This window comes from Cygnus atratus, chromosome 10, assembly GCF_013377495.2.
Source record: "Cygnus atratus isolate AKBS03 ecotype Queensland, Australia chromosome 10, CAtr_DNAZoo_HiC_assembly, whole genome shotgun sequence".
NCBI lineage: Eukaryota > Metazoa > Chordata > Aves > Anseriformes > Anatidae > Cygnus > Cygnus atratus.
The window spans coordinates 22193662-22203824 of NC_066371.1; the positions used below are offsets into that span (position 1 = coordinate 22193662).

The 10163-nt window shown below is 42.1% G+C and overlaps 1 protein-coding gene across 6 annotated transcripts in view; it reads right to left on the reverse strand.

The window, feature by feature from the left end:
- TASOR (transcription activation suppressor) overlaps positions 1 to 8791 on the reverse strand; it is a 30994-nt gene extending 22203 nt beyond the window's left edge. For 2 of the 6 annotated variants that reach the window (XM_035558390.2, XM_035558386.2), the window contains exons 1-2: positions 8211 to 8791; positions 665 to 810 (exon numbers count right to left, since the gene is read on the reverse strand). In XM_035558390.2, the coding sequence (XP_035414283.1) occupies positions 665 to 810; positions 8211 to 8601 (537 nt within the window). In that variant the 5' untranslated portion in view covers positions 8602 to 8791. The remainder of the gene's footprint in view (positions 1 to 664; positions 811 to 8210) is intronic. The other 4 variants (XM_035558391.2, XM_035558388.2, XM_035558387.2 and 1 more) reach the window with 2 other exon arrangements.
- Between the last annotated feature and the right edge of the window lie 1372 nt (positions 8792 to 10163).

Sequence of the window (10163 nt, forward strand, 5' to 3'; positions counted from 1 at the left end):
AGGTGACAGCAGTTGCTGCAATATACCCAAGCTGCAACCATAAACCACAAATCATATAGTAGCAGAAAAAAGTATGCTTCAGAGTTTACCAGTTACATACACTGTCACTCTGTACTTGAAGTTTTTTGGCACCGGGACTTGAAACTTATTTCACAGTTGTGAAAGAAAGCTAAGACTGGATTTAAGAGACAGGAGATAAGGTACAGCACAAGTGCTACAAGTTTACTTCTTGGACAATGACAATTACAGAGATTATGTAAACTTAGTATCAGAAAGGTATTATAATCTTAAATTTCACAGTAAGCATGAGGCCATTCAAAGGAGACCCTATAACCTCTTTACAGGTTATTAAAAATATATAAAGAGCATAAAATACACCAAAAACATTTTTGAAAACAAAAAATACACAAAGCAAAAGGGTGCCCAATACAATTTTTCCGTTAGTCTTCGAGCATCTCAGGTATTATTTCATACCTATGTAGTAGCAAACTTGCCTGAAAAATAGTTGCTTACATTCTCAGAAATGTGGTTTTGCAATTAATCATCAAGCACACAAGTAGAAAATACTCTCTGGGTCGTTGCCTCTAAACTCTGAAAAAAACACTAAAGTTCATTTGATTTGATCTGTACCTTATCCATAAAGAGAAGCCACAAACATACTCACTTCCTTTTCCAACAGTTCACTGTGCACTAAGCTGGCTCTCTTGTAATTAAAATTCGACACTGAACCGGGTTCCAAGTAAGATGAATGCAGAATCTTCACAACATCCTCAAACTCTCGAGAGCCCACAGCTACTGGCTGAAAGAGTGCTATAAAAGAGAAGAAATAAAATAATAAGCACCAACATTGGTCTGAAAAAAAAAAACAACCCTGAGTTTTCCAGCTCATTTACGGTTTATACATAAAGACATGTTCATAATCCATTTTAGACGTTTTTTATTCTAAATTATTTTTCTACGGTGGAATTTAGGCAAGACAGTTTCCTATAATTACAGCATCTTTCAAAAAAAAAAGTCACATTACTTTATGCTTTAATATTCCCTTTTGAACAGCTAGTTCTCAGAAGCTTATAAGGGAAGCACCTCAGGATGTCTCAATTTACCATTTGAAAACATCTGATAAGTACTGTAAAACACTGTCATTAAACTTATAAAATTTTAATTAATTAGCTCTTTTAATTAAAAACCAGGAACAAATTGTTCTAATAAAAACATTAAAAACAATTTCATAGCTCAGCATCTCTTTAGAACCATTAAGGTTTTTTTCTTTGTTGCATATGGTAATTATGCTAAATATTAATAAATTCAATATTGTATTGTATAAATTAAAAAGTCCAATAAGCTCTTATTGCTGAAAAACCACACTGCACATGTTCATGCTCTATGATCTTATCCCTTACACGAATTCAAAATGAAAGCTCTTCAACTGCTGTACAAATTTACCTTCTGGGGAAATTCGCCTAAGTTCGCATAGAAAAGTTTTCATGTCCCCAAGCTTCTGAGTACCGCAAGTGACAAACTGATCAGAAGAGGAACCAGAGTGTGTACCAGCAAAGAATGTGAGTGACAATTGTGAGACTACGTCTAGGAAAATAATAGTCCTGGGGGAACTGAACCAGTTCAGAACAGCAACTGGTTTCTCTGTGTAATACCTTTCACAAGGCTGAGAACTGCAGCATGCTGCAGTACTACAAATTTCAGGCAGGATGCATTCCTACCACATCCGAGACTGCTTCTGCTCTTTTTGTAGGGGTAGGAACACTTATCTTCCTCCAAAACAACCCTCAAACCACCACCAGCTGAAATGTCTAGGAGTTACAATACTTGGGAATGAACTACAGTAGCACTTGCCTCATAACACAGGATGCTCTACCGTTATTCTAGCAGCAAATAGAGTTGAATTGCATCTTTATAGCTTATCTCCAATTTCATTAATTGAAATGAGAGTACATTTAGATGGTAATCTATGCCTTATTTTAACAGGAAATATTTACTGCATTAACCTGAGCATAAAACAAATTTTCTCAACAGAAACTGAAGTTACTTGAGTTATCTAGCAAAAGCTGTATTTATGCACACTTTATGATGTAGTGTCCCGTCCACTAACTAAAATAAAGCAATCATTCCAACAGTAGCAACACTGCACAAGTGATTTTAAAAGAATTCTGGAAGCGATTAAGAAATGGTTCTTATTTAACAGCTCTTTTGCGATAACAACTCCATTCTCAAAAAGGTTGACAGCAATTTGGGAGTACAGATAATCCAACTCCATTCTCAAAAAGGCTGACAGCAATTTGGGAGTACAGATAATCAGAAGCGGAAGAGATTCTAAACTTAGTGTAATATTGTAAGATTGAACGCACTTGTATTGAAGAAAGAAACTATTAGCTAGATACATAACTATTAAAAAAACTATTAATGAAATACACTGAAGAGCACTGCCTGACCCAACTCATGCCCCCAAGCCCCTCTCAGCTCTGAGTTATCAAACCGCAGTACGGTAGGGAATGGGCTTCACGTACTGCTAAGTCCTCTTCTGCTTAAAATACCAGTAAGACAGACTTCCAACGGCAACTGCTTGCCCACATTTCATGTTTCCTGGACAATTACTGTGCGTGTCCTCCCCACACACAGCCCTATTCCCTAGAAATGCAAGCTCTGTCAAACCCAGGCCATCTCTTACCATTGAGCCCAGGCAATAGCAGACTCCCCAGGACCCGCTGGTGACCCGTGACTACGTGATGTCGCGCCTACTGCCCGGGCTCAAATCTAGGCAGAGGCACATGATGACATTGGTGAAGATCCCGCCATTCATTCCAATACTGCTGCTGTTCCCATGTGTTTAAATATTCCCCGCTTTGTGTAAAGCTCTAGAGAGCGAGCCGAGAGACTCACTGGAGAACGGCCAGTGCCCTGCTCTTCAGCTAGGAAGGCCCTACATAAACTGCTGCAGCAGCAGCGCTCAACACATTTAGGGGAGGGCTCTACATTATCCCTTCCATTATGGAGTACAGTACTTTGGAGCTTTTTTTTAATATAGCAATTCTTCAGTGTCTTAGCAGAGGACTGAAAGTAGGTTTTATTGCTGTTGTTACTTATTCAGTAATATCTGTATGCTCCTGTGCTTCTCCAAATGTACATCCTAAATAAGCATTATCTATCATAAAGTCACCAGAGGTACGAATGAAACTGGAAGTGCTTTTGTTACCTTTGCAGAAAAGACAGATGAAAATGGAAATATTTTAAAATACTTGGGCACAGGTCACTCCTGAGATTTTAACTTTTCAATATATTTAGGTACAGAACATTAAAACAAGACTGATACCTAACTGATCTAATCAGTCCAAGAATGAGAACTTAGATCCACCTTTTAGTAGAAAAATGCTTAATAAACCCAAAACTTGCACAGTAAAGGCATTTGTTCCTCTGATGCTCACTGCCCACGGTAACACAAAGCGAACAAGAACAGCAATCACCACACAGGTAAGTAACCTTGCGTCACTTCACACATTAATTAGTTTGACCGACTAGCTTCATGATCAGATGTCATCCACTGACCAAGAGAAAAGGAACATGAATGAAATCGGTTGAATGTAAAATCCTTGCAGAACTAACCTGCTACTTTTTGTTTCAGAGTATTTATAAACACCAGATTTTATTACCAAAACCTACTGTCTGCTTGCTATCTTTTCATACACAGTAGAAGCAGCCAATCTACACTAAGTTTGAGAACTTTGCACCAACCATCCATTTCTTCCTCACGAGCAGCCTATTAATTTTGTTTCTATTGTCTTCTGAGGTGCCAAATGATGGACAGAGCATGGAAAATCTAGTATACTGACCACTGGACAGTACTGTAACCACAAAACAAAAAAATAGGTGACTTAGGTTTGAATTTCAGATAAACTACCATATACAGCAGTCAAACAAAAGGTACACTGAATGGTATGAAGTTGCTTTTCCTCATCCAAGTACAAGTCTTTGAACGCACTAATCATATGCTTCATGGAAGACTCAAAACTGCTTCGTCCATCCTTCCAGAACTGGCGGCACTGAGGGATTTGGACTTGGTAAGACACTAACCAAGCGAAGACAATGTACTCTGTGCCCTCTTTAAAAAATGATGCACATGCCAAAACACAAGGACAGAAAAAACCTGAAACATGACCTACTGAGGTAAGAAGCAAGGCAGTGCTTCTTGATCTGTTGTCTGTGCATTGATGCTAAAGGGCAGCTAGCTATTACCTAAAGGGTTACAGTCACTATGTGAGGGTCTATACCACACAGAAGAGTTCAGAAACAAGAAATAAAAACTAAGTCCTAAATCAGTCCATCTATAGCAGTCACCAAATCTTGTGCTTATAACAAAAGGATAAGATGGTCATCGTTATCTCCAGTCCTACATCACTTGAAAGGAGTGTATGTGTTATTTATTTTTCACTGTACAAACCTAGCATGGATTTACTGCACCTTTATTGACCCATGTAAATCAGGCAGAAATTTATGTAAGGATATTGCATGCTAGTCCTTACAACACAGTTACTGGAGGTTTTGCCAATTTGCTCTGCGAAAGTAAGAATAAATAGTACTGCTACTTAGTTTCTACCTCATGTATTGGCAAATAGGTATGCATTTTTTAGGTAGAAAATATGATTTAACTAATACAGTCCCTAGTCTTGGGACCAACACGAGGCTGTGTGTTTGGATGCATGGAGCTCCCTAGCTTCTGTAAGTTTCACATTCCCAATTGTTTGCTGATTCAACTTGAGTAAACGGAATTTGGAGCTAGCAGATTTTAAGTCAGAATACAAAGAAAAGGATGAGAGATGCATTCTCTTTAAGGAATCCTGAACTACCCTTTAATTGAAGAAATGCAAATTACTCATTTAATTATCAGATAAGTTGGCAGAACGTTAACCTCTTCATAAACAACTGCTCCTGCTATAAAAAAAAGAGCATTTTTCATGTCTTTTTTTTTTTTTTTTTTTTTTAAGACTTAGATCAAGAATCAGTGCTGTGAATGAAGCATAAGGACGGAGTTGCGTGATCTTTCTCAGCCCAAAATGTCTTTTGCTCTCAAAAGTAGTTACCACAAGGATGGCTTAAAAAAAAATCCTTATGCAGAAACATAAGGTAGCAAATAGCAGATATACAATCCAACTAAAGATAGGGAAGATTACAAGACAAAAGACAAAAAATGAAACATCAAATGCTTTTAAGTTACCAAGTCTTCCAAGCAAGTACTTGTTAAGAATTTCAAAGACATCTTTCTCTCCCCACTATGACTGAGAAACTGCATTCATTTGTTAATTTTATCAGCCATGGAAGTAAGAGCCCAATGTTTACCAGCAAGCAATCCCTTCAGTCAATGGCAGCTACTTAAGCACTTTTGGAACTGCCTTCTGGTAAAAGCACTCCTATGCTGAAGTTAGTTCAGTAAGCAAAAGCATGCTTCCAATGATTTATCTTGAGAATAAGTCTTCCTCGTCTTACTCAAAAAGGATCTTTGAAGTCTCAGGCAGATTTGGACATCTGAAATCTGACAATAAAATCAGAAGAAGCCATGGCAATAGGCTACAGTACTAACATGAAAAAGAGCCAAGCAACTCAGGAGAGCGTAACAACCTGTTACTAAACTGTATATACCACGAAGAACAGAAAACAACTTCAAGACAGCTTGCTTTTAACTAGACAAAAAATGCATGCACACATGCAAAAAACCAAAACAAATAAAAAAACCTCCACCACCTCAAAGCCAACCTTCCATAAGGTTTGGCTTCCAGAATTCTTCCACTAGGAAAAAAGAAGATTCTGTGACAGCTAACCAAAGCTAGTTCTAAGAAGTATGCAACCTCCAGATGCATTCCTCCACAATGGCAAGGTTCTTTCCATCAACTTTTGGTCCCTCATTAGCCTCCGAATAGGTTTGTAGATAAATTCCAGAAGAGCTGAATAAGGAACTGCATCCTAAGCTTTCTATAGCTTTTCCTTTACATTTTTCACAGATGTGATTGTGTGAACTTCATAGCTTCACAATGAAAAGTTGTTCCAGAAGTACATTTAGGAAAACAAAAAAAAAAAAAGAAAGAAAAAAAAAAAAAGGACGTTACTTTATCCTGAATAGAATTTATAGTTTTCACATGACAGGTTAGTCTTCATAACCAAGACAGCAGGTACCTAACAGTACGGTAGGTCCAGGAATAAACATTGAATTTTGGAAAGCAAAACAAGGGCAATTCCAAAAACAAGGACAGAAGTGGCTTCCACATATCGCTTCATGCTGGAAGGAATCTAGCCAAAGCAGCTCTTTTGAGAGGGACAGATGTTACGTCTGTACTTCTTGTTTAACAAGATGTACTTGAACACTGGAACCATGTACCTTTTAAGTGTATGCCAATATAAGGTCAGATGATCCATGCACTGTTAATCTTCTCATTTAGTTCCAGAGATGATTTAATTGTATCATTTCTCAAACGCCAGTATCAACAACACTTCAGTTCTCCTCAAAAATCACGTTGGCAATTTTTATGCTTGCCCACTTCTGATAGTCTTGCCTAGGAAACGCTCTCTCACAGCGCTTCGTATTATGGTATGACATGGTGCAAGACCAAACAGTCAAGCAACCATAAACAATTACAAACCCACAAGCACTGTAGACAGAATGTAAAGTCTGTTTTGAGTATTTCGGAACTCTAAGTCACCAATATGACTTAAGAATAAACATCCAAGAATCTTCAGTATGCTGGAAAGAAAGAGGACTGCAGTCTACTAAAAAGTAAACCCCTAAAAACGGGTCAAAGAACCTTGGTATCTGCAAGTGTACTTAGAATTAGAATAAGAATGGTTTCCTCTTCTACCCTAACAAGGAGTCTGATGCTTGAACTACATACTTTAAAACTTCAGAGATAACTCTACAGAGGCAAATGATGAACTATGTGACGTAACAAGGTATTTCATGGACTTTCACTCACATTGGAACCAAGTGCTAGACAAGAACTTCAGATGTCTGTGGTTAAGTAATAAACACTTCTGAGTTTTAATTAAAAGTATTCAAATGGAATCACACTTAGTTTTGAGATAACAAAGTGTAAGAGGCACCATGTTTTTTCCAGACATTTCCCCATCAGATGAAGATTAAGCAGCTTTTTTTTTTTTTTCCTCCTCCAAATCAACCCAATTCTTTTTGCAATGAACCTCTGCCAGCCTGGTATACCCCCTCAAGAGATGGGGATGGTAAAGATGGAAAGAAAAGGAGAAAGGGGAAGTTATTGCCAAAAACAGAAGGAGGGACAGGAAAAGACTGGATAACGAAACAAACCTACCTTCATCTCTTCCTTACAGAAGAAAGTATTTCAAGAAGATAGACTTCACTAAAGAACTAGAAGCCTATGCGAACAGGTATTTTTTAATACTTACGTACTAAGTTACTGACCCCAAGCTGCAACAGGTCAAGAACTGAGATAGGTTTCAGGAAGACACATCTTCAGTGCCACTGAACGAAACCAAAGATAAGCAGGGGCCAATGGAATCTCATGAAAAGCACGAAACACCACAGACTTTTAGATGAAGAGTTACTCAAAATACAAAAAACAAACCGAGGACGCTGGGAAGAGGAACTTCCAACAGGAGGCACATGAACATGGGATGCTTGTTTCCTGCTTGCAAAGAGAGGAACTCTCACTAGACAAGAACCATCTTCTACACCTCATCACTGAAGTGAAACTGCTCAGTGTTTGCTAGTCTACCCTACAGAGGGTTACACCCCTCTCCTGCCATAAGGAGGGCAGGGGGAAGAGAAAGCGAACCATCTTCTCTGCATGTTCATGTCCCAGAGAACCATCTTCTCTGTGTGCATCACCAGAAGCAGAGCCAGGCTCAACGCTCAAAGCCCACCCTGATCGCATCCAGCTTTTCTGCCTTTTTTAAGCATCAGTCTGAAATTCAAGCCAAGTTGGTTTGGTTTGTTCCTCCTCGTGACAAAATAAAAATGGAAAAGAAAGGAGGGAGGGGTAGGGAGAAGGAAGAATGTAGAAGCCTCTCTGATACCAGAAATCGTATCCCCAGCAGCCTCGCTAGTCCAAGCCATGCCACAGCCTCTACACACCCGCAGGATTTTGCATGCAGCTGTGTGAGGCGCATAAAGATCCTGCCTAATGAATATGATGAAGAGAGGAGTGAGGGGGAGAAGGGAGGGAAAGGGAAGGCACAACCTTTCTTTTCTCTGCTCTTCCTGGGGATCTGAAAGTTCCTCCTAACAGGCACGTCTTCTGGGGGCTTAGGGAGAGGGGGCGGCCCCCCCAACGCATCGCTGGGCGGCGGCTGCTGCTGCTCGGGTGCCGCCGAGACGCTGCTCCTGCGCTGGCTGCCGCTAGTGATGCTGAGGTTTGGGGGGCCCTTGTCCTCTGCAGCGACAGCAGCCACCAGCAGCGCCTCCCCAGCGCCACTGCCCTCAGAGCGTCCGCCATTTTGTGTGGCGTCCTCGGCGGCTCCCGCTCTGTTACTCTCCGCCCCGAGGAGGCCCGCGCCGCTCTTCTCCGGCCGCTGCTGCTGCTCCAGCTCCAGCTCCATCTCGCCACCGCCGGGGATCGCGGCATCCGCCATTCGCTCCTATCGCCGACGAGCCAGCGCGACAACCCGCGCCCTCTCTTCCTCCCCCGCCAGCCTGCCCCTGCCCAGCGCCATGCGCCGCCCGCCGCCAGCGCTCCCCCCCACCCGCTCGCTTTATGGCAGCCCCACCGCCCCCTCCCCGCTCTCTAACATGGCGGTCGCGACGGCACGGAGCGGGCGGGGCCGGAGCCCGCCCTGGCTCCGCCAATCCGCTGGCGGCGAGCGTTATAAAGAGAGGGCAGGCGCCGGGCCGCCTGCGGCAGGGGCGCCGCCGCGGGCGTGCTCTCACGAGAATGGGAGGCAGAAGGTGCCCGGCGGGGCCGCTGATGCCTCGGGGGCTCCAGCAGCAGACCCTTGAGCACAGCGGGGGCGGCCCCCCCAGGCCCGAGCCCCTGGAGGTGTCTACAAGGGGGCCCCGGCCCGCTTCATCCGTGCCGGCACGGGGAGCGGCGGCTGTTACCGCAGGCTGCGGGTGGGTGAATGTGAGGGTGTGGGGCCGGCCGCAGCGCCCCTGGGGCTGAAGGGAAGGAGCCCTGGGAGACTGAACCGGGGACAGAGCCCCTAAGGAGGACACAAAGCCGGAGGCAGAGCCCTTGGAGACATGGCCAGGTGGTCAAATGCACCCGTGATCCATGGGAGGCAGCTATGGGCACACTGGGCTAGGCCAGTTTGTACTGGAAGCACACCAGTATATTACTGGAAGTGGTGTTGGCCTGATGCTGGACCCCACACTAGTAACTCCTCACCATCCACCTCTTGCAGGAGGGTGTCTCCACAGGTACCCATCTGGCCTCACAGGGATGAACACTCGTGTCGCATCCCAGACAGCAGCCAAGCACTTGGCGAAAGAACCTCAACTCCAAGAACAAAAAGCAGCATGGCATTTAAGAGGGCCTGCACTGACTCACTCCCTCAAAACTATTCTTAATAGACAAAATGGCTTCCAGGTCCTCCTTGCAATTCACCTCTTCCTGTCTTAATTACAAAGAGTAACTACAAACACATTTTTTTATGCTTTTGGGCTAATAGGGCTTCTGCCTAAAGTAATACCAATTAAAACAGCAATGACAGCTTTGTACAACAAGGACAAACAGTATCAGTGATAAAATTCTTACTGAATCAGTTAAAAGTGCAAATAATACAATCTATTAATGCTTTTTGGGGGCAGAGTTAACTGCAAAGGAAATGCATTGTTGTGTAGAGTTTTGTGTGTTCAACCATGACACTTCACTGGCCTTAATCCTCTTTTGTGTTTAATTAAATACATGTACACAGCCTTCTAAGATCATGACAGAAGAGATTCTACAGTAAGGATGCTTAAGTGAGAATATCTATTTGTGTTCCGCAGCTTGTAAAATTGCAAATTGCAAACAAACTTCAACAAGAAAAAAACTGCATGTGCAAGTAATGAACTATGCAATCTTTTCTCAAAAGTAAACCAACTATAATGTCTCATCAGTAGCATAAAGAACTACAGATTAATCAAAGGCAACATAATCAATTATTCATGTACCAAAGAGTTCCATTTTTTTTTCAAATGCAGTGAAACCAGGTTT